This window comes from Vanacampus margaritifer, chromosome 2 (assembly GCF_051991255.1).
Source record: "Vanacampus margaritifer isolate UIUO_Vmar chromosome 2, RoL_Vmar_1.0, whole genome shotgun sequence".
Classification (NCBI taxonomy): domain Eukaryota; kingdom Metazoa; phylum Chordata; class Actinopteri; order Syngnathiformes; family Syngnathidae; genus Vanacampus; species Vanacampus margaritifer.
In genome coordinates this window covers 3,191,874-3,215,738 of record NC_135433.1, presented here as the reverse complement: position 1 = coordinate 3,215,738, position 23,865 = coordinate 3,191,874, and the positions used below count along the sequence as shown (strand labels likewise).

Sequence of the window (23,865 nt, the reverse complement as noted above, 5' to 3'; positions counted from 1 at the left end):
TCAAGGGAATCTCAGTGGTGCAAACCAACAGTGGTAACTTATTTTGGTCTTCAACCCGCCACCAAGTCCTACCCGGTCCACCGCCAACAAACACACACACACACTTCTGAAAGCAGGACTTCAATTACACGGCTGAGTGGTGCCTTTAATGCCCAACAAAAAACAGATCCGGCTGGTTGCCATGGCAACAGAGGCGGGAGAGGAGATCTTGGGACACACAGTCACTAAGCCAAACACTACGACGTGAATATTCACACACAGAGGGACGAGAGAAGGTTGGTGTTAAACAAACCCGACCCGCTGTTGACATCATGGGCACACACGGCTGGTTTGGTTCAGCTCACATTTACATTTGATGTCTGGACAAGGATGGGGGCGGACAACTGAAGGTACGTAAGGAACTTCTAAAAACTTTTTTTTTACTACACTACTTCAAATGTTTAATGATCATGTAGCAGCTTAATGTCTGGGTCAAGAATTTACAATGCCATAAACATTTTTAACGGGAGTTGTAATGTCAACAAACAATGAGTGGAGATGAACTTGATGGATTCTTTTGGCTCACAATTGCACGTGATTTGGCAAGACTTACAAGATCAAATTCGGCCATAGGAAGCCAGGAAATTATTTGAAATTTAAAATCAAAAATTTATTTATCGGACATCATAAATATGCACATTGCAAAATAATATTTTTTTTTATATGTGGAAAAATGTGTAATGTTACAAGAAAAACATTGTAAAGTTATGACAACGAAGACGTAATGTAGCACATTTCAAGATAATTATCAAGTTCAAGCAATAAAAATGTGTAAGATGTAATTTCTAAGTCTATACGTCCTAATTTTACCAGTAAAAAGTTGAGGCACTTTTTTTGGTTGAAAAAAAATAACAAATTAATTTATATAAACAATGCAACACTATTTTACCTCCAATCAATCGTGACATTATTTTGCTTCTGCAGCATATTTTCAGCCACCTAAAAGGTGAAACGAAAAGAAATGATTAGAAGAAATTCAGAAAGTTTTTAAAATAGTTCGGATCATAATAAATCGTGTTCTCTCGCGACTTTGTGCTTCGGTTATTGTGGGTTCACTGACGCTCGATCACAGATTTTCATTTGTGACATTTGTAACCCAGTTTCTTGTTAAGGTAAACCATTTTAAGATTAAAAAGAAAAACGTGAACGCACTTATTAACAGAGGTGGGCCGTCAATGAATTTTGAGTGGTCGTCAACAGTCGGGACACACTTCCGTCATCGTCAATCCGTCAATATTTCTAGCCCAACCGGCAAGTCGTCATTCGTCGATTGCGCATCAGAATGAGCATCCGTCATTGTTTTTGTCATTCGAGGTGGGCATCCGGCAATGTTCCGGTAATCGTCACCAAAATGGGACGTCCGTCATTGACGGATTGCCGAATTTATTGATGGATGGAGGATTACATTGATGGACGAAAACACACTTCCGTCAATGCTAAATTCGTCAATTTTTTTGATGTTTCCTGTCAATTGTCAACAAAATGGGAGTCGTCGTTGACGGATTGATGGACGTTCCGTCAATATTGACGGAATGCCCACCTTTGGTTATGAAGCCGAAGTTTCGTCATCGTCGACCACACGTGCTGCCTGGGTGCGGATCGTGCATCCACTCACATTGATTTATTAACGGAGCCTATAATCGGCAGATCGGTATTTATTCTACATTTTGCATTTTAAAAGTTAAAATGTGTCCAGCCCAAATCCTCTTGGCAAACTTCAATCCACTGTGTAGGAAATAAGAATGTTGCTAACATTTAGGACAAAATTGCAACAAAATAGTTGCTGGAAAGTAGGGATAGACCGATTATCGGCCGTGCCGATTAAATGCCAAATATTGGAATCGGCCTTTTCATGAATCTGAAGGTTGATAAAGCTGGTATCTCACTGAGCGGTGAATGCTTGCGAACGTAGCAAATTTAGGGTTTTCATCAGGATTTGCAAGATGTTCACAGACAGTTATTACTTGTTGCAAAGACATTTAACATATTCTGCGAAGATCTTTTGAAACCTTTTACGAACACCTGACGAAAACCCTAAATTAAATATCAGTGAGAAACAGGGAACTTTTCATTTATGCATTTATTTAAGCCCCCCACCCCAACACGGCCCGCGCCCCCAACCCAACGCAGCAGGACAGGGCACTGCAGACCCCCCAGGCACCATACCGGTCCACCCCCCCCCCCCCCCGATTTTGCTAACTTGTCGATTAGCATCAGGGCTACGTGATAATTAGCATCTTGACGCGCGTCAATTGTCCGTCGTGAACAGAGAGAATCCGGTCATTTTCTCAAAATAAAATATTTGGAAGCCTCAGCTAATCAATTAACCGGAAGTATGGTAAAGTCCAAAGTGGCCCACGGCTCGATACCGGTCCGCGGCCCGGTGGTTGGGGACCACTGACTTATGCTAGCATCCACATGTGTGGGCATAAAATAAAAAGACAACTTTCAAAACGAAAGCACTTTTACGATGTCCTTCATGGTCACTGTGAAGGCCGGTCAGAAAGTGTGGGTGGGCCAGATGTGGCCCCCGAGCCGTACTTTGCCCAGATATGCCTTTTATCAACCTGTTGCCATTCATACATCCGAATAATAGCGTTGTTTTCAAGTAAACAAATATTTCTGTCTGGCCAAGTAAGCACATTTTGTGAGTAAATTGAGACTATTATTAACCTCAGTACGTATTGTTGTTGTGACATTTTTACTTGGTGGTACATCATGAGGGTCTTCTACCATGTGTAGACATGGCCACTATGTCTGCCGTGACCAGTCAACCTCTTCCCTACGGCCGACTGGAGCGCGAGAACCACATCCGCATGATCTTCCGAGCCTTCCACAACAAATGCAGTCCCGCGTGCGAGTGCCACCCTCACCCGCCCGCATGCAATCCTCTCCAAATGTGCGGCAGGCCGCTTCCGGGTCTGCCGAGGAGCGAGGACGGCGCGGGGGTCTCTTCCGGCTCTTTGAGCGTGCTGGATGACGTCGGTCAGTTTCAAATCACCGCAAGACCGCAACTCCAGGGTGAGTGGCGTCCTCTTAGTGGCAAGCGTGTGTTTGCGGATGAGATCTCAAGTGACGGTCTTCGGATTGTAGGTCCGCAGTGTGTTCCGCAGAGGATCTACAGTATTGCCGCGGGAGCCAGCGGGTCACAACTGTTTGTGGCCGTGGAAGGTACCGTCGCGCATCTGAACTACAAATCGCTGAAGTGAACACAGCGCATCGACCAAACGTAGAACAAAGTGGCACCTCTCCCCAAAAAGATCATCAGATGAGACCATGTTAATGTAATAAACTGGCCACCACCCAAGAAGTTTTCAAGAAAATTTAATAATAAAAAAATAATAATAATAATTAATTAATTAATTAATTAAAATAAATTAAATATATATATATATATATATATATACAGTATATATAATTTAGGATTAACTAATTAATGAATCACAAAAAAATATTGCATCAATCATGTATTAACGCAGATTGATCACACTATTAATTTTGACCACGGATGATCCTTTAGTTGACAGCGGATGGTTACGTTAAAGGTAGCAAAGGTTGAGCAATAAACATAACGACATGCATTCGAGTAAAGCATTTAATAAATGTTTATGTATCACATTCAGAATATTTATTCATGTCAAACTAACGGGGTCATTTTTCCCCCCCACTTTAAATGATCAAGAAATGAACTGATTAGAAAAAGAGGAGGATGAGCAGTGGATCAAAAAATGTGGACGACATCCTCATAACATTAAATGTCAAAAGAATGAACACATAACAGGTGCTCTTCAAATTTGGCGGGCAAAAAAATGTTGATTAAAAAGCCTTTTTAATTAAGCGGTTAATCGTGATTAATAAAAACTATTAGATGTGATTGATCCGATTAAAAAATGTAATAGTTTGACAGCTCTTATATATATATATATATATATATATATATATATATATATATATATATAAACATATATATATACATATATATTAGGGGTGGGAATCTTTGAATGTCTCACGATTTAATTTTGATTTTTGGGTCTGCGACTCGATTCAAAATCGATTTTTGATTAAGAACTATTTTTGATTCAATGATTTGACTGACAATGATTTTTGCTTCAATCTATAGATGTGCAAGGAATTGTAATGATCTACTCCAGTCTGACTCGCTAATGCTAATTAGCGCGCTACTCGCGTTTATCACTCGAAAGAGCGGCTCCACACTGAAAAAAAAACAAAACTTTTATTGGAATAACTTGATCGTGACTTTTTCCTTCTAATCTCTAATGTGGCTACAATTTAACAGTGTATTAGACCGCGTGGAACCACACTGCCCCTTAGTGGCCAAACCGTGTACAACATAAATAGCGCTCCAAATAAAGGCAATCTAAAATAAAATAATCTAACTACAATCGATTTTGGGACATTTAAAATCGATCCTGAATCGTACTAAATGAGAATCGTTTTTTTTGGCACACCCCTAAGGGCACCATGGTGTCTGACTGGTTAGCACGTCCGTCTCCCAGTGCAGAGGACGTGAGATCGAGTCCGGGTTTCGGCCTTCCTGGGTGGAGTATGTTCTCCCCGTGCTTGCATGGGTCTTCTCCGGGTATTCGGGTTTCCTCCCACATTTCAAAAGACATGCATGAAAATTGTTAATCATTTACCAGTCAATATACCCTAAAATACAGCTTTTTAAAATAAATAAATAAGATTAAACCTGTAAATGTGCATTGTCAAATGCGATGCGGTCAAAACTTTTGGTGCACATAAACTTTTGTGCTGGTATGCCCAAGAAAAAAAACTAGGTTGCAAAAATTTAGTCTAGAGTCCTGTAGCATGCACATGATCATTTACCCACGTTACATAAATTGTAAGGGGGTCAACTGCTAATGCTAAATGCTATCTTGGTTGACAGCTCAACAGCGCTAAACAAGCAATGCATTCAGCATTTTCCAACCGATATCATTTGCTCTGTTCCGACAGCTTGTAAGCTGGCTGTGCCGTTGACCTCGTTCCGGTTATGCATTGTAACATTGGAAATATATCACTTGCGTTTTCTGACCGCGGTGGATAGAAGGACTACATTTCCCATGATTCTTAGAGGCAAAAGCAGGAAGTAGTTCTAGTTACCAAATAGTCGCGGATGCAAATGAGAAGGAAGTAAATAGGAAGGAATTTGCTTTCAATGGGTTTATCGTATGAATCGCTATGACAACTATGTGATTGACATACACACGGCAAAAAAGTGGGACTGAGTACCTGCGTAATATCGGGACAAAACAATGAGTTTGGCGACACCGGACTGTCACAGACAAAATGGCTCCGTCCATTGAAAAGCGTTGTAATTTGATTTGTGAGGATTATTTTTTTATTTCGAAATGTGATGAAATGTCATTTAACTCTTTGACTGCCAAAAACGTTAAATAACGTTTAGTAAAATCCTATGGAGGAGTGCCAAAGACGTTAAAAGACGTTTTTTTTTTCAAAACAGGTGAAACTAACCATTTTCTATTGTTGATTACTCAAAAACGGAATAAGGTAGAAACAAACTTTTTTTTCTGATGGAAGATGAGAGTCCAATCTTTTTTTGGCAGTATGTGCGTTTCCATAGTCCAAACACATAATTTTCTATGGACCTTGAAAGATCAGTCAAAATGCTTAAAATCGGCTGGCACCCACGGCATCCCTTTTCTGAAAACGTCTGGCAGTCAAAGAGTTAACTACTAGAACCATCTGGCAGGTTTGTATGATACGCACAGGCAAAATAAATATAATATGCTACTTGCATTGCGTAAATACAGTCTCAGAAATGCCCAGAAAATGTTAATAAAGCTACTTTTCTTCTCTTTGCTTTGCAAATGTCTTCTGCTGTTCAGTTTGTAAATGCTTTAAGGTGTTTTGCTTTAGTTTGTGTGAAGCACATTGAGTTGCCTTTGTGTCCTATATAAACAAAGTTGCCCAACAGCGCAAACCACATTCACCGTGAGGCTAATCAATAGCATTAGCTAGCTAGCCTACAAAACACGCTAGCACATACTGATGTGACATCATCACTCGTGGGCAAACCAATATGCGCAGCAAGCAGCACTTTTTCCCAAACAATCTGAAGTCATTGAACTGACCTTTTGGCATTTCCACGCATTTCTCCAAACTTCCTCGGTCTCCATCATGCGGCGTTTCCCTCCTTGCTTGCAGAGAGTTCGTGCGTGTGCCTTCAGTGTTGCGGTCCAGCTCGCTCTTGCTCCTTGCAGGGTTTCGACCACGAAGGCCACCAAGTTTTCTACTTCGACAGACCGCTCAGGATGGACGCCTGCTGCCTCGGTTGCTGCCTCATGGAATTGAGCGCCTACACGGGCCAGAAGCAGCTCATCGGCACCGTGTACCAAAGGTAGGACGCGCCGGAGCTACTACGAGTTGAACTGACTTATCAGATTTAATTGTTCCGATAACCCGGTGAGTAGTAGGTAATGTCTGGTCGGTGCTGGATTTCACTTTCCTTTCGTTTCTTTGATCCTTCCTCGGGTCTCCTGACAACCTCACGACTCTAGCTGGATTCTGAAGTATTCGGTTTAGGTGAACGGTATGGGATTTTTAATAGGTTTTAGGTGAACTAATGAGTACACACTCGCACGCACGCACGCACACATGCACACGCACGTTATCACACACATACAAAATAAAAAAAAATAAAAGAGAGAGCAATGATGATGACAAGTCGCATCGGTAAAATTACCGAATGAACAATACTGAGCTCGCTCAAAAATAAAAACAAATTAAAAAAACGATTGTTCCTTTATAATGTTCACAATAACAGTGTTACATTCTATTGTTAGATGGAAACGTTTGTCAAATTGCAGTATAGTGTTTTGATATAAATGCAGTGCTGCTTTATATGCAGGGTTGGGAGGGTTACTTTTAAAATGTAATCCGTTACAGTTACAAGTTACCTGCTAAAAAATGTAGTTTGTAACGTAATCCAAGTACCATAATATTAAAGTAATGTAACTCCAGAAAAAAAAAGAAGTAATGTAACTGGATGACTTTTGGATTACTCCAATATTGAGTATGCTTAAGATAGATAGATAGATAGATAGATAGATAGATAGATAGATAGATAGATAGATAGATAGATAGATAGATAGATAGATAGATAGATAGATAGATAGATAGATAAACTTTTATCCCAGTCACAAGTTTAGCCGTGTATATGTTGTGCATGATGTTTAAGTAGTGAATTGGTGGGAGGAAGATTTGTTTGGAAGGTGTAACTCACATTATGGTTGTAGGCTAGCGGGCTAGCTAGCAAGAAGCTACAGCGCGTAGCATGCCGCTGGACTCTCAGCTCAAACTTTCGCTCCGAGTAAAATCCAGTGAATACCGGTCGCTATTTCCTCCTCCCGTCCGTGAAACTTTTTCAAACTGCCCGCGTGTGGAGGACACGACTTGTCAGTTCGTTCGTCCGATGTGTAGCAACGGTCCCACAAGCGCGGGCGTGCACGCGCGCTGTCTCTCGCTCTCTCTCTTTCTCTCTCTCTCTCTCGCTCGCTCGCTCTCTCTCTCTCTCTCTCTCGCTTTCTCTCTCTCTTTCGCACTCTCCCTCACCGTAGAAATTGTAATCCCTCGAAGTAATCCCCATTTTTAATAAATGTACCTGTAATCTGTTTTTTTCCTGTAACTGTAACGGAATACAGTTAAAAAAAAAACAAATTGTAATCTGATAACGTAATGGCGGTACATGTATTCCGTTACCCCCCAAGCCTGTTTATATGCAATCATAATAATAATAATAAAACATTGTGCAAAAATGTTATTGAGTAAATTGAGTTACAGCATATGTTTAATTAACAACAGCTAATAATATTAAAGCATATTTTGCTGTTTTCTGTAATTGTATTTTCTCCACGGCGACACCTCAGCTGCGTCCTCTCTCTTTCATGACTTCGTTTATCACAAGCAGGAATTTAGCTTTTAAGCCTTTTGTGCTGATTGCGAGACGCTTATCTCGACTTTCTCAGATTGTCATGTGAGCCTTTTTCCGTGTTGCTCCCAGAGCAGGAAATAGCACTGGTAGTTGCGCAGCTCACCGAGTTGTAAAGCAAGCAGCTGTTTGCTTGGAGCCGCAATTGACAGCACTTGAAGCAACAGGACAGGGAAGGAATGCAGCGTCCTTTTTAATGGGAAGGTTTTCCATGCTAACGGGAAGATGGCAACGCCAAAATAATTCATCCTTCATCTCTCCTAAATTAGATTTGAGGTCCAGGCAAAGGTGGCTCACGCCTCCATGGGGGCCTATGGGAAATTTTATTTGGGGGCCTTCTATTTTTGCCAATATTTTATTTTTGATGACTGATTTGTGTGAATGAATAAATTAATAAAAATCAATATCAAAAAGGGGGTGGGGAATCAGATTTTTGAATTATTAAACATTAAATATAAACAAAAATAACAGACACATATTACTGGTCAGTCCCCAACCAGCAGTATCGACTTGTAAAAATAAATAAATATTAAATTGACCGAATTTGGCATTTTAGCCTACATTAAACTGTGATTCTTTTGCATACCACTAGAGGGAGCCAGTGTGCCACACTTTGAGAATCCACGGGTGAATCCGTAGAGCAAGAACAATAAAGCGCAACAACAAATGAAATCACATCGCTATAAAAATAACAAAAACAGATAAAACTGCATAGAAATAGTTTGATAAGGATGTAAATAAACAGGTGACTGAAACAAGGTGACAACAATGAGTTGAACAAAATGTCAAAATGAATAAAAAAAAAAAACGACATTCATCCAAACTTTTGTTTTTACTCTGTTTTTCCTCAATACTCCAGACTCTGTTGACTAAGTTGTAATTGCTCTTGGGAGCCCCCTATTGGTCACGGGCGCTTATTTGGCGCAGCTCCGGCCCACCGGCCTTTGGGATGTCAATTTTAGAGTTTTCCAGAAGCAACGCCGGATGTCTAATTAGGAGCGAGCTGGCGGAGATTTGGATGATCTACTTGGTATAAATATTCCCTCCGTTGTGCCACTATAAAGCCTGTCCCAGTTTGAACCCTTGTGACAGCGAGCATGCAACGCTTTTGGTGCTGCGGAATCATGACAGCTGAAAATGGGAGCAACCAAGCATCAAGGCCGGCTCCGGGGTTGCCAGGTCGCTCGCTGCAGGGTTCCGCAAGGAGATATTCTGTGTTCCAGTGGCCGTCTCTGCTGGCCTACATTGACAAACTCAATTCTAATATCTGGTTCATGATATTCTATTACTTTACCCACAATAATCTTTTCTCTCTTGGTCACTCTGCTTCCATTTTACATGAACGTGCACGGCCCAATAGTACTGTCTACTACACTGTGTGTGTGTGTGTGTGTGTGTGTGTGTGTGTGTGTGTGTGTGTGGCAGGTGGAGCATGTTCACGCCTCTCTTTGAAGTCAAAGACTCCCAAGGAACGTGCGTGGTCCGAATTCAGGGCCCATGCTGCCCAATTCGCTGCTTGTCAAATCAGCAATTCCAGGTAAAGAAATGCGCCCCACATTGTTTTGTCTCACTTTTACGCAAGTCCCGTCCTGGCGTCACGTATTTATTTATTTTTTTGCCCAGTCAGCAAGTCACTGTTGTCTTAGCGATACGTACGATAAACCAATTTAAAGCGACTGAACGTAGAATATTCCATTTTGAATCGCTACTGCCACCTGCTGATGAAAAATGAAACTGCACATACCGTTCTTCGCATGCACGCCACGCACATGACGCCACATCCGCAGACAAAGCGCGGGAAATTCTAAACCGAATCCAGTCTGAAAACTATTGGTCAGAGGCTTGCAAGAGTAACCATTGTAAACAGCTAAGGTGTTAATCTACTAATTAGAAGGCATTTCAGTCATAAATGGTCAAATAAAAAGCTTATTGTGAAGTTATTTGTGGAAAAAAAAGTTCCATATTGCAACTTTAAAATAATTTACCGGTTAAATTACTAGCAGGCGTGTTTTTTGTCATACCGGAAGTAGAATTATTTCCTGCTTCTGTGTCGATCATGGGAAATGTAGTCCTAATAGTCCAGGGGTCTGCAACCTGCGGCTCTGGAACCACATGTGACTCTTTTGTCATTTTCCTTCTCTAAAAAAAATTGTAGAAATTAATATTTTTGTACATATTTATTTTTAGATTAAAAATATTCTTTAAATTAATTAATTATTAAATACTTAATGAAAAATTAAATATTAATATATAAAAAATGTCAGTCCAAAATTTAAAGTTGTTAGAAAAAGGGAGACAAAAGGTAGCCTAGATGAAAAGGTTTTTTAAATGACCTAAAAATGTCCAAAAGGAACAAAGCAAAGCAGAAAATTACAATAAACGTCCATGAAATTGCCAACATATGTCAGAGAATTGAATAAAAAAAAATAAAAATTTAAAAGCAACTATAAAATGTCCAATATAAATAAGAAATCTAAACCAGCCAAACATTTCCACAAAATTGCCATAAATGTCAGAAAATTGATAGCAAAAAAGGCAGAAAATTTTTCCAAAAATTTGCCACCACATTTCCAAAAAAGGAAGAGGCAGAAAATAATGTCCAAGAAATTGCCAAAAATGTCATAAATTTGACAGATAGGCAGAAATATCTAAAAATGTATGATAAATGAAGTATGAAAAAATACAACAATAAAAGAAAATGAATGTCAAAGTATTGGATGCTGCATATTTGTAGTGTTTTTAATTTTGAACACCTGTTCACCCTCGTTCATGAAGAAAAAGCCACATTTATTTATTTATTTGAACTAGATTGTCTCCAATATGGGTGAGACCATCGGTACCATATGGAAGAAATGGCCTGGCTTTCACCAAGAGCATAACATGGACCATGAATATTTTGGGATAGAAGGTGAGGTTGTAAGTCGTGGAAATATTGTATATATTTGCACACAATTTCAATCAATGACACTTGAATTTATGCATTGATTGAAATGTTTCAGTGCCACTTGAGATGGATTCACAAACCAAACTGCTGCTACTTGCGGCCACATTCTTACTGGTAAGCATGTTTTTTTTTTTTTTTTTTTAAAGGGATGGTCATTTGTCTTTTTTTTTGGGTGATTGACTGTGCAGAACATTAATGTTCAATTAACTGATTCGTCATTTTTAGAACAGGATAAAATAATATCAGATTTTGGAGGAAGACTAACACTCCTGTTGTCTTTATCTGTTTGCAGAATTACATGTTCTTTGAGATGAGCTGAAGGACGGTAACCCACAGGTAAAATGTCAACATTCATTTGACAGTAGCCACCAGTTAGGTTTTTTTAACAAAGTGAAAATGTTCAATTTTTTTGTCCAATATTGTGTGTCTGGCAACAGCCATTAAAAAATAGCCTTATTATTACCCTATTAAGGAAAACTTAAATATAAGACATTTTCAGCCCTCTATTTCATGAGTATAATTTTTTTCTTCCCATTAAAACCCTGCTGTATATGATCTGACACATGCATTGCACGAATATTCCATTAGAGGGCAGTATAACCCAGATGATGGCTTTTCCAGCGACCTTGCAAGATGGCCCCAATTGAGAAAGCTATACTTAAAAGTGGGAAAGTTTTTTTCTGATTTGAAAATACTAATGTGTAATATGTCTGTTTATTAGGGCCCGACCGATATCAATTTTTTTTAGGCCGATGAAAAAAATACAGATTACTTATTAATCTGCAGATTATTTAAAAATATATATTTAACACATAAAATTATCTCCCACCCAACCCAATTCCTTTTTAATTGGTGTCACTTAGGCACAACCTTTTGCTATTAACTCATTCAATGCCATTGACGGCTATTGACGTAAAAAAAATCATTTGAACAATTTCTTTATTAGTTTAACATTTTAACAAGAGTATGAAAACCTAATTTTTTTTTGGGTACATTTAGAACAGATTAATCGTGAGTTAACTATTGAAATCATGCGATTAATTACAATTAAACATGTTAATCGCCTGACGCGATTAAAAGAAGAAGAAAAGATTATTAAAGGAGCGTCAGGTGATTAGTTTTTTAAATTGTAATTAATTGCATGACTTTACGAGGAAACTCACGTTTAATGACAAACGTTATATCTGTTCTAAATGTACAATACAAAAAAAAAATGGTTTTCATACTCTTGGTAAAAAAATTGAAAAAAAATGTTAAACTAATAGAAGTAGTTCAAATGAATATTTGACGTTTATAACCGTCTACGGCAGTGATTGAGTTAAGATTCTCTGCTTTGAATGTACAGTATTTGTGTGTGAATATTCGTTATTTAAAGGAAAAAAACTGCTAATTTCCGTTAGCATTTGAATGGGATCCTCCCTTTGCTTTTAGCATTAGCGCTAGACTAGCAATGTTTTCAAACACAGCATGTTCTGTATTTAAATATACAGTGAATGTAATTCTTATTGTCGTGTGTTTAGTTTTACAGTTAACTCCAACTGGGATGTCATTAAACAGCTTAAAGGACGCTTAGGGACAACAGAATAACCAGAATAACATATGCTACACACTTGCTAGTTGCTAATGCTACGCAAACAAAATGGTGCATTCAGAGTACTTTCACAGTGTCGGAAATGTCAGTTTTCTTCGATGATAATGTTTTAAGGGGAAAATAATCGCCCATTTGGCCCAATTGGCCGATGATTAATCGGTCGGGCCCTACTGTTACTGTTATAAATGTACTAATTTAAAGCATTGTGACTGGATGTATGAAATATGACACAAATCAAAATTCATACATGGAAGTTGATTTTCCAAAACAAAACATTTTTTTGTTTGTTCAAAAGGACCGATAAATACTCTATTTACAAACAATCCGAATTTTCTCTCACATATTTCATGTTTCAGGATTTCTAAGGTTAAATGATGTCATTGTCAAAGACAGACACTTACTAGCATCAGCTGCATATTTTTCATTTATTGCTTTTTATCCACCAAGCGTACATCCGACCGCACCGTTCCGAAAGGTTACACAACAGCACCCGTCACCGTGCCACCGAACAAAGGTGGCGTTACAGTTTGCCAATAGAGGAATCCACAAAAAAAAAAATAATTCAATGGACTTCCACGCTCAGCTTCATTTCATGGATTACAAAACGATAAAAGCAGCGAATGTCCCTTTCGTAGATCGTTGACGACATTAAAGCGCGATCCATTCATTGGACACGGTAGCAGTCCGTCCATAAGATGCCGAGTCAGCATATATCGGCCCCCTCCCCTTCCCCTTTGGAATTCCACTTCCAGGTCAGAGGAGGAGAATCGTGGCGGATTTCATCTCCAATGCACTTTGCCTTTTACAGATTTACAGTAACAGTAGAAAGTCATGTTGCAAATGAACAGAGGAATTGTCGTTAAAACACAGCACAGGATTAAAAGAACTTCTGCCACGAACCCCGTTTGAGTCCCGAGAGCAGTCGCGCAAGTCATGAAGTTGGAAAAGTCCAAGAAATCCGCCAACAACACTTTTTGTCAACAAATTTTGACCAAATAGCTGAACACCGTTCTGTTTAAATTCATTCGTGTTACATGCTACAAAAGTGAGATTTAAAAAAAATAATAATAATAATCTTGAGGCTTCGGCCTTCTGTGGTTGTTTAAAAATAAAAAAGGCAAGATTCTCTGTTCTGCTCACAGGGCTTTTCTGGTCACTCCCAAGCGGACACAAAGAAGAAATGCTCTTTCGCGCCCGTCTCTTGTTCCCGGCCTTCGCTCGGTCAATCCACGCAGAGGGTTTCCTCCTCCGCACCCGGACACGTTACACGTCCTGCCCTTCTCCATCCACCACAGCAACGTCATCTTAAAAACACACCTGCAAACCAAAGAGGCCACAATTACAAAAACGTGAGAGCGGATGAAAGAAAGAAAAAAAAATCTTTCGAACCTTGCAGAGGTCTGTGGCGGCAGGAGGGCTAACGTCCGCCGCTAGCATTCACCAGACCATGGAAGTCTTCCCAGGCTCTGCAAAGCAGCAACAGATCATTCCGCATTCCTGACAGTTGACCTCAACACAAACATCCATCCCACTACAAGTGCAGTGTGAACTGTATCCAGCGGCCAAGTTGGGAAACAGAAATTCTTCCAATTGGTCGTACCTTGACTTTAGGGCAGCAATCAAATGTTTTTAGAATCAGTTGTTATACTAATTATCAAATCTCCGACATTTGTGGCTTTAAAAGGCGGAGGCTGGTCTGGTGAGTGACGTGGGAGGCAGCGAAGGAGAGAGTCGAGTTGCCCGTTGTGAGCTCATATTAGTGTATTGGTGACTGTTGCTCTCCTTGCCCACATGCCAGGGCATTAACAGTGGCATTTTTTCTACTTTTCTCCATCTCTAAGGCTCATAAAAAATAAAATAAAATCACCAGATGTCAAGGTACTAACGTATATAATTTTTTAGCATTTTTGTTTAGTAGTCTGCCATGAGAGTTTTCTAATGGAAAATATGTGCCTAAGGTTGGGAAACACTAATATATATATATGCAATACACACAAATATCCACATGCAACAAAACATGACTGGGAAAATGTATCCAACCCCCCAAATCCAAGCATTTGGAAATGAATAATTAATTAAGGGGAAGTCAACCTTAAACATTTCTTGACAATAATATGTTATATTTGACCTCATTAATCTAAACACGACATTCTGATTAATATTACATTATGCAGCAAAATCCAAAAGCCACTTTTATCCGTCTCATTGGGCGGCCATTTTGCCACTTGCTGTCGACTGAAGATGACATCAATGTTGCTCAGGGAACAACCAATCACAGCTCACCTGTTTTCTGAAGCTGCGCTGTGATTTGGTTGTTACCTGAGACCTGAGCAACTGTGATGTCATCTTCAGTCGACAGCAATTGGCAAAATGGCCGCCCCCTGAGACGGATTAAAGATGGCTGCTTAACTCATATGCCACTGACACAATATTAACCAGAATACTATATTTAGACTAGTGGGGTTACATATAACAATTTTGGGGGTTGACTTTGAATTTTTTTGTAGTAAGGATTAACATAAGGAATTAACTGATTTAAGGACAATGAGTCAGGATTAATTTCTAATTTGTATAGGACTTTTTTTTTTTTTTTTAGGTGTCATTCAAAATTAAGCAATCATGAAAAAACAATTACCAATAAATATCACCTCCCAAATTTACACGAGAGATCAGTTCCCCTTCTTTAAAGTGTTGTTCCAGATATGACATCATTTAAATATGAAGGAAAAAATATGATTGAAACGTGACTTTTGAATTGCTAGTATACAAAAGGTTGTATCTGTGGAATGCCTGCATTCCCTTTAAGTGTGGAATTAAACAAACTAAGTGAATCTTTTGTTATTTGTCTGCCTGAAAATGGACCTGCAAGCGAGGTGTTCTGACGTTTGCCTGATTGTGACATAACAATATGACTCATTACAGAATACTGTTGCAACAAAAAAAAAAAAAACGTGTTCGCCATTGCTTCTGCATAGAGCAGGCGAGGCTATAAGGAGGCTCTAAAAAAAAAAAAAAAAAAAAATTGGCTTGAAATTATCCTGTAAATCTTTCAGGTACCCGTGACAAAAACATTTAAGTAACATTTTTATGAACTCATTCACTGCCAATGACGGCTATAGACGTCAAAAGCACTTGTTAACAAGAGTAGAAAAAAATAGATTTTTTTTTTTAAATTGTACATTAAGAACAAATGTAAAATTTGTGATTAATTGTGAGTTAACTAGTGAAGTCATGCGATGAATTACAAAAAAAAATTGTCATCGCCTGACGCCCCTAATTTTTAATAGTCTTTTCTTTTTTCTAATTGCATAAGGTGATTAACAGTTTTAATTGTAATTAGTCGCATGACTTTAATAGTTCTAGGTTTTCATACTATTGTTAAGAAAAGAGGAAAAAATGTCAAACTAATAGAAATGGTTCAAATGAATTTCTGACGTCTATGGCCGTCGACGGCAGCGAATGAGTTAACGCGCCAGAGAACTGTAAAGTTGAGGGAAAAGGATCGCATGTCTCAACTCAAATTTTCCAGACATTATTGATCGATTTGAAAAAAAATGAATCGGTGACTAAAAGCTGAGCATTTTCACTGCACCAATCACAAACCAGCAAAAGTTGTACAAAAGTGTGCATGCATGTGTGTGTGTGTGTAAAAGGTAATAAAAAGCGCTGGGAGACATACATACTTAATGCTGTCTGTGTGTGTCTTGTACTCCATGATGGTGTTGGGGGGCAGGTTGAGGACTCGTCGCAGTGTATCTCGGATGCGGGCCGTGGTGGCCTGGTCGCTGGCCGTTTTGTTCCAGATGGAGATGATGTCCTCCTGGAGGGAGACCAGAGCAAAAAAAAAACAAAAAACGGTCATCTTACGGTCGCGCTTGGGGGGGTGGTTTGAATGCTCAAACTGCAGAATTGCAAGCTCACATTTAGTTCCACTTCACATTTCACGTTTATGGGCTCCTCCAAAATCGAAACATTTTAAAGCGAGACAGAAGTTTATGCATGTTTTAAATCAAAGTAATGTCAATTGGTTTTTAAGACATTTCAAAATTGTATTGAAGAGCTAATATGTGATTTTAGGGGAATTTTTGGATTTAAGACTTTTTAAGACCCCCTGGATTATTAGTGCCGTCACTATTGAATATTTTTGGAATCGATTAATCTGTAAATTATTCAATAGATTAATCATTTTAATTTTGCTTTAAAGTGTATTGCAAAAACTGATTAAAGTGTACTAACCAGTGATTGGTGTTTATTTGGATTATTTGTCGATTAATTTTGACCGCTCTACCGTATACGGTCAACATCGGATCATTAAAAACTTCTGGAGTCCGTTGGCTGCACTGAGACAAAAAAGGGAGTGAATAATTTCACACATCCTTCTTTAACTCAATCACTGCCATTGACGGCTACAGACGTCCAAAATTCATTTGAACTATTTCTATTAACCTAGAAAAAAATGTATTGTACCTTAAGAACAGATAAAAAATTTGTGATTAATCTTGAGTTAACTAGTTGTGATGTGATTAATAACAATTAAAAATGTTAATTGCCTGATGCCGGTAATAAAAAAAAAAAAAAGATTATTAGAAATTAGGGACGTCAGACAATTACATTTTATAATTGTAATTAATTGCATGACTTCAATAGTCAACTCACGATTAATCACAAATTTTAAATCTGTTCTAAAAGTTTATTTTTATTTTTTATGTTTTCATACTCTCGTTAACAAAAGTGAGAAAAAATGAGAAACTAATAGAAATAGTTCAAATTAATTTTTGACGTACATAGCCGTCAATGGCAGTGAAGGAGTTAATGTGTAAAAATTAGGGGTGTCAAAATTTGTGCGTTAATTTTGAGTTAATTTTTAATGCGTGATTAATAATGACCGCTCCTCATTGGAAAGCCTGTACATGGGGGAATGAATTCCAGTCGCAACGCAGCAGACAAGTCCACGTGAAAATTTAGCAATAATAAATTGAATAATAATGCCTATATTGTGGAGACTGGGGTCAAGTTGTCTTTTACAATTTTCAAAATGTGCAGAATTTCACAAGTTACTTCATGTTAGACATTAGATAGCGCTTAATACAAAAAGAAAAATTCACTGAGCTGTCACCAACGTCTTACAAATGCAATTATGCCACCTTGTGGCAGAAAAATTACCTCAAGATAAATCAATATCAAACTCGTTTTTTACAGTACAGTACATATTTTTCCCCCTCAATTTTATGAATTTATGAAAGTACTGTCAAACTGACTAAATATTTCTAATTAACATTTTTTCCACTTTTATGTTTATAAGAGTAAGAAAATTTAGGGAAAAAAATATTTTATTGTACATTTAGAATAGATAATCGGGAGTTAACTATTGAAGTCACGCAATTAATTACGATTAAAATTTTTACTTGTCTGACAGCTTTAAATAAAAATAAATTCTCTTATAAATTCCATTCCATTTCACAATTTTGTCCCACTTGGTAGTGATTCTTCAGGAAAAAAAAGTAATTTAACATCATCTTTATGTTTGATGCCTGAAAAGTAGCAAAAAAAGGAGGGGTGGGGGGCTAATACTTTTGCAAAGCACTGTACCTGAAAGCGCACGGACACGACAGCGCCGCAGATCTCCTCGCCAACCATGAACTGCTCGCCCAGCATGGCCAGGATCAGGTTTTCCCAGCAGCGGGACGCCAGGCCTTTGCGCAAACGGATGATCCACTTGCCGCCCATCTTGTTGGCATCATCCTTCACACGCAAACGCGGACAGGTTGCAAGTCTTCTAAAAAGTCCTCCCAGCATCTAGTCAACACCGAGACCTTCTCACCTCCCACATGGGTTTGATGCCCTCTTTGAAGAGATGGAAGTCACTGTGGCCCGTGAGGTCACCTGGTCGAATCATGTGACTGTAGAACCGCCAGAACTGCTCCACCTGGAAAGTCAAGAAGGAGAAAACTGTCACCAACAATGGCCATAGCCACTAGGGGTGCACCAAAAAAATCCATTCTCATAATTTATTATCTTCTATACATATGAATTATTCTACATCAACAAAATTAGCCTATGCTAAAAGGTAGCAATCACGATTAGCATTAGCGCGCTAGCGATTAGGTAAACGGACAGCTACAACTACTAGGGGTGTGCCCAAAAAAAAAATTCTCAAAAGAATTGCGATTCTCATTTAGTACGATTCAGAATCGATTTTAAATGTCCCAAAATCGATTTTACTTAAATTATTTTATACTGTCTTGCCCTTGTTTGTGTGCACCTTTATTGGGAGCACTGTACATGTAGTTCCCAATTTGGCCAATTAGGGGCAGTGTGGTTCTGTGCGTTCGAATACACTGTTAAGTTGTAGCCACATTAGAGAGTAGAAGGAAAAAGTTATGCCAAAAAAAGTTGTTTTTTTGCAGCGTAGGAAGAGCATATGCCGGTGATTAATGTTAATATGCTTCTCTGTATACATTCCTGAAGCGTTTTGTACAAATAGCCGTTCTTTTGAGACAAGAAGACGTGACTTGACAGACCGAGGCGAAGCTGCCGATCTGTTTGATGTTCTGCTCGTAGCTCTGAGTGCTGGCCGGCCTGCCTGGGTTCCTTCTGGAGTACCAAAATGAGTAGTTGTACTGAAGAGGGTGCTCACCGGGACCCGGGATCACCATCTATAAAAAGAAAAAGAAAAAGAAAAGAAAAGATCAAAGTGGCTGTAAACAGAAGGATGTCACAGCTCCTTTTTTCTTTTTAAATCAATTATTTTCCAAAATTTCGGCCTAAAAGAGGCAACAGTCGAGCACCGCAAGTTTACCTTTTTCCTCGTGGAGTTCTGCTCCTTCTCATCGTCTTCAATTTTTTCCTTCTCACCGTCTTTCGGTGAGCCTTGGTCCTGGTCGTGGTCACCGCTGTCGTCATCTTTCAAACTGCAGTTGATAGGAACACATTACTGCTTTCGCTCTCCACATTCATTTCATTTCTACATTTGTGGACGGATGGCATTTTATCTTGCTTAACAACTTCAGAGTTCCGTCGACATGAAAAATTTGACATAGTGAGGAAGCCTTCCTTATATGGAGGGCCAAAACTGCCAACATTAAAAATAAATAGATAAATGACTAAAAGTGGGGAAAAACGGATATAAAAAATATAATTGAAAAATAAAATAAAATAAAAATATATAAATGGAAATAAAAACAACTATATATATATATATATATATATACTAGGGGTGTTAGAAAAAATCGATTCGGCAATACATCGCGATATTACAGCGCGCAATTCTCGAATCGATTCAATATGCGGCCGAATCGATTTTTGAACATCAATTTTTTATGGAACTATTCAACAAACGTCTTACTTAGGGTTAGGATTCACACATTAAGCATGGAAGAATGCTATATTAACGGAACATTACGCCTTAATATTTTATTTCAGTGCTGTTCAAACATGAAACAGAACTGCAACCTGAATTTTCAGATAACTAAATACATTTTCATACAAATCTTACAGTGTACATGTTTACTGATTAGTATTTTCTAAATTTGAGTAAAAAAAAAAAATCACAATAATCAATTTTTAGATTTGTATCGGGATTAATCGGTATCAAATCGTAACCCATGAAGCGTGATACGAATCGAATCGCCAGGTACTAGGCAATTCACACCCCTAATATATATATATACACACCTAAATAAATTAATAAAAGTAAAAATAAAAAACGAGATTCGGCTATAAACGTCAAAAATTTATTTTAACTATTCATATTAGTTTAACATTTTTTCCACTTTTGTTAACAATAGTATAAAAACTTAGAATCTTTTTGTTTAATGGCAGTAAATGAGTTAAGAAGTCTGACTACTGATTTGCATAACCACCTTCAAGGTACGTTTACAAAAATCACCAAGACACAGGTATTGTGTCAAACATTTCACATTTTTGTAAAACACAGTTTTTATGGTTAGCTGCTTAAAAATAGGGGTAAAACTGTACTTACATTCTTACAATATTATACAATCAAAATTCATAAAGCAATAAAAATCTAAAAATGGAGCGAAATATATATATTTTTAAACAAATAGTTCTTAAAGATTACATTAAAATGCTACACTGAACTGTGAATCTTACGTTACAAATTGAGAATCACCGTTTTGTTATTATTATTTTTTTAACTTAAAACGGTGTATAATATTAAATGATGGCTTTCATAAGGAGATCTACACTTACTCTGGATTTGTGGAATTGCCAAATAAAATAAAACAAAATAACTGAATAATGAAAAGGAGCGATTATATCCCAAAGTGAAATAAGCCTAGACGCTCACACATCGTGCGTCCCTACGTGACGTCATGCATTGACAATTAGAGACTTGTATGCATCCATTCAACATACAGTAGGTAACTGCATAAACAAAATCCCGTCCTCCTCTTCAAAGACATGGTACAAAACTGTAGTTTTAAGCAGTAAAGGACTAAATATGTAAAAATACTGTTAAAATAGTCCCCATAGGTAGCACACGTCAATTCCGTTGAGGCCGCAGTGGGCGTCAGTTTAAACCGAGCCTCGGCGCGCTTTCTCCAGCCACTCAACAACTACCACGCCGTGGATTTGCGGCCTACAGCTTCCTCCTTGGCTATGCTAAAGCTAACAACATGTAAAGTTCCCCGTAATAAACTGACGCGGAGTTGCACTCATTGTCGCGATATCTTCTAAACAGTTGTGTGAAAGTAAACGTCGCACTCGCGAGGCTTTTATTGGTGACCATTGAATGCAAAAAGCGTGCTTTTCCACAGACACGCCTCTCGTTTTGACACGCAACACGCATCAAAAGTTACTTCCAACGCCCGAGTGGGAACCTCCACGGATGCAGACGATACACTTGAATGGTCGTGTACTCACGCGTCAAATTTGTTGTTCATTATTTTCCTAGTGGGGGTCTCTCGTAGGGCGACCTGAGCCTCCTCCTGGAGTGAATTCCGCAGGAAGGGTGGCGCGCACGGTGAGTGGACGTGGACGCGCACGGTGAGTGGACGTGGACGCGCACGGTGAATGGACGTGGACGCGCACGGTGAGTGGACGTGGACGCGCACGGCGTGTGGTCGTCGGCTTTGCTGGTCGTGATTGTGCAAGCTTGGATTAAATGCGGGTATCAAGTCAGCGTTTGTCATTTTTCAACTATTGTATTGTTGCGAGATTTTGAACTAAATCAGGTTTGGTAACAGTGGTACCTTTTTAAGAGTTTAACTCATTCCGTGACCACGCTCGTAACTCAATCTACTCGTATGTGAAATAAATCTTCTCGTTGAAATGAATTCAAATGCTTTTAATCAGTTCTATCTCCCCAGTCACTTTTTTAAAAATAAAAAAATAAAATAGCAATTATTATTTTTTTTTTTTAATATAATGCACTGGCTTTATCAAGTGTACAGTAATTACTTGATAGTACTGTTGGAAGTCTGAGTCATTTCTTGAGATTGCTCTCATTTTGTCGTCATCCTGTTGAACGAATGATTGAAAATGCATCTGCGGCTATGGTTGTTATTAAATTGCAAAAAAAAAAATCCACTTCACTCAAGCGTCAGCATATCTGAAGCCCGCTTGTTACTCAAACATTTGCTCGCAACCCAAAGAAAATAAATACATAAAAAAACAAAAAACAATATAGTTTCAAAAAAATAGAAGTGGGTATCGATTCTAATTTCCTCAATCGATTCGATTTCGATTCACAAGAGTTTATATCAACTCATTTGATTCATTTTCAGTTAATTAGATTGGATTTTTCCTGATTCAATTCAATTCACTTCAGTTCAAGCCGATATCGATAATTTATGGAACATCAATTCTTCAATGTGAAGGACATGATAAAAACTCCACAAATATTCAATTTAATAATAAAGTACATTTTTGCGGAGGCAGTAACAGGTCAAATGATTTAGTTTATTAATAAAAGTAATTATAATCACTTAAGTGTTATACAAACATATGTTCATAATCTAATTCAATAATTGTAAATTAAAAACATTCTGAATTGTCTTAAAGTCATGTCTTTCCTAAATGTAAGAAATTGATGTAAACAGTACATTTCAAGAAAACGGTAAGATACAAAAAAAAATCTTCCTTTAAAATCCTATTTTCTTAAGAATTTATGGGGGGAAAAGAGATATTTAAATAATTGATTCATGATTTTATGAATCAATATTGAGCTAAAAAAAAGAAAATCGATTCAATATTGATGATTCAATTTGTTTTAAACCCAGCACTAGTTATTAAAAAACATAATATTTATTAAGCGCATATTGTGCACTATTGTCTATTCACATTTACTTTATCTTCATATTATAAAACACCTAACATAAGGATAAGCTGTATTGATAATAAATGAATGAATAACATTCTGCCATCTCATGGAAGATCATTTAATTATTCTGCCTGAAAACAAGAGGCATTATTTGCTAAAAACTATTTTTAGATTATCATCTGTTGGCACAGTGGCTGTCATTTTTAACTCATTAAAATGTTTTATTAACGTTGTAAAGTCCATTTACACACAAACAAACAAAAATGCTGACTTGTTTTCCTAACACACTCGCTGGGTAGCAGATTGGTTTACTTTCACTCAAGGTTGGGTTCATTACTTTTACCCATTAGATTGGGTTGCATTTTGGATTTGGGCGGTTGACGCCATGTTGACTTTAGACACGGAATTGGGATTTAAATTCCAGTGAGGGCGAACCTGGCAAAGTTGCTTCTTCTTCTTAGAGAATATCTAAAAATTGGTAATTTAAAAAAAAAAAAACTATTAACTCATTCTCTTCCATAAATTCATTAAAAAAAAAAAAGATTATTAACTCTTTGACTGCCAGACGTTTTCAGAAAAGGGATGCCGTGGGTGCCAGCTGATCTAAGCATTTTTGACTGATCTTTCAAGGTCCACAGAAAATTATGTGTTTGGACTATGGAAACACACATACTACCAAATGAAAGATTGGACTCTCATCTTTCATCAGAAAAAAAAGTTTGTTTCTACCTTATTCCATTTTTCAGTAATCAACAATAGAAAATGGTTAGTTTCACCTCTGTTTTGAAAAAAAAAACGTCTTTTAACGTCTTTGGCACTCCATATGATTTTACTAAACGTTATTTAACGTTTTTGGCAGTCAAAGAGTTATAAATTAGGGGCAAGTGGCGATTATTTTTTAAAATTGTAATTAATCGCATGACTTCACTAGTTCACTCGCGATTAATCATAAATTTTATATCGGTTCTAAATGTACAATAAAAAAAATTCTAGGTTTTCATACTCTTAACAAAAGTGGGAAAAAAATGTTAAATTAA

General features: G+C 37.9%; 3 protein-coding genes across 6 annotated transcripts in view; 1 reads left to right on the top strand and 2 right to left on the bottom strand.

Annotated features, from left to right (window-relative positions):
* vwa5b2 (von Willebrand factor A domain containing 5B2) overlaps nucleotides 1-7,541 on the bottom strand; it is a 65,299-nt gene extending 57,758 nt beyond the window's left edge. The window contains exons 1-2 of one of the 3 annotated variants that reach the window (XM_077557612.1): nucleotides 7,307-7,541; nucleotides 6,156-6,379 (exon numbers count right to left, since the gene is read on the bottom strand). The gene's annotated coding sequence lies outside the window, so the exon portion shown is untranslated. Of the gene's footprint in view, nucleotides 1-6,155; nucleotides 6,704-7,306 lie in introns of those variants that run through there. The other 2 variants (XM_077557611.1, XM_077557613.1) reach the window with 2 other exon arrangements.
* LOC144044940 (phospholipid scramblase family member 5) lies at nucleotides 253-11,274 on the top strand. Its single transcript, XM_077559657.1, has 8 exons — nucleotides 253-389; nucleotides 2,782-3,060; nucleotides 3,133-3,210; nucleotides 6,229-6,421; nucleotides 9,437-9,548; nucleotides 10,820-10,919; nucleotides 11,011-11,069; nucleotides 11,248-11,274. The coding sequence occupies exons 1-8, from the start codon at nucleotides 356-358 to the stop codon at nucleotides 11,272-11,274; spliced, it is 882 nt and encodes a 293-aa protein (XP_077415783.1). The 5' UTR covers nucleotides 253-355.
* Nucleotides 11,275-12,952: 1,678 nt separating this feature from the next.
* Nucleotides 12,953-21,596, bottom strand: eif4e2 (eukaryotic translation initiation factor 4E family member 2). Of its 2 annotated transcripts, none has more exons than XM_077559201.1 (8): nucleotides 21,430-21,596; nucleotides 19,346-19,457; nucleotides 19,068-19,202; nucleotides 18,368-18,472; nucleotides 18,136-18,288; nucleotides 16,226-16,366; nucleotides 13,936-14,012; nucleotides 12,953-13,863 (listed from the first exon to the last, which is right to left on the bottom strand). In XM_077559201.1, exons 1-7 carry the CDS (start codon nucleotides 21,447-21,449, stop codon nucleotides 13,977-13,979), a joined length of 702 nt encoding a protein of 233 aa, XP_077415327.1. In that variant the 5' UTR covers nucleotides 21,450-21,596; the 3' UTR covers nucleotides 12,953-13,863; nucleotides 13,936-13,976. The 2 variants fall into 2 exon arrangements, with proteins under 2 accessions (XP_077415327.1, XP_077415326.1); XM_077559200.1 differs by having other exon boundaries at nucleotides 16,230-16,366.
* Nucleotides 21,597-23,865: the final 2,269 nt, after the last annotated feature.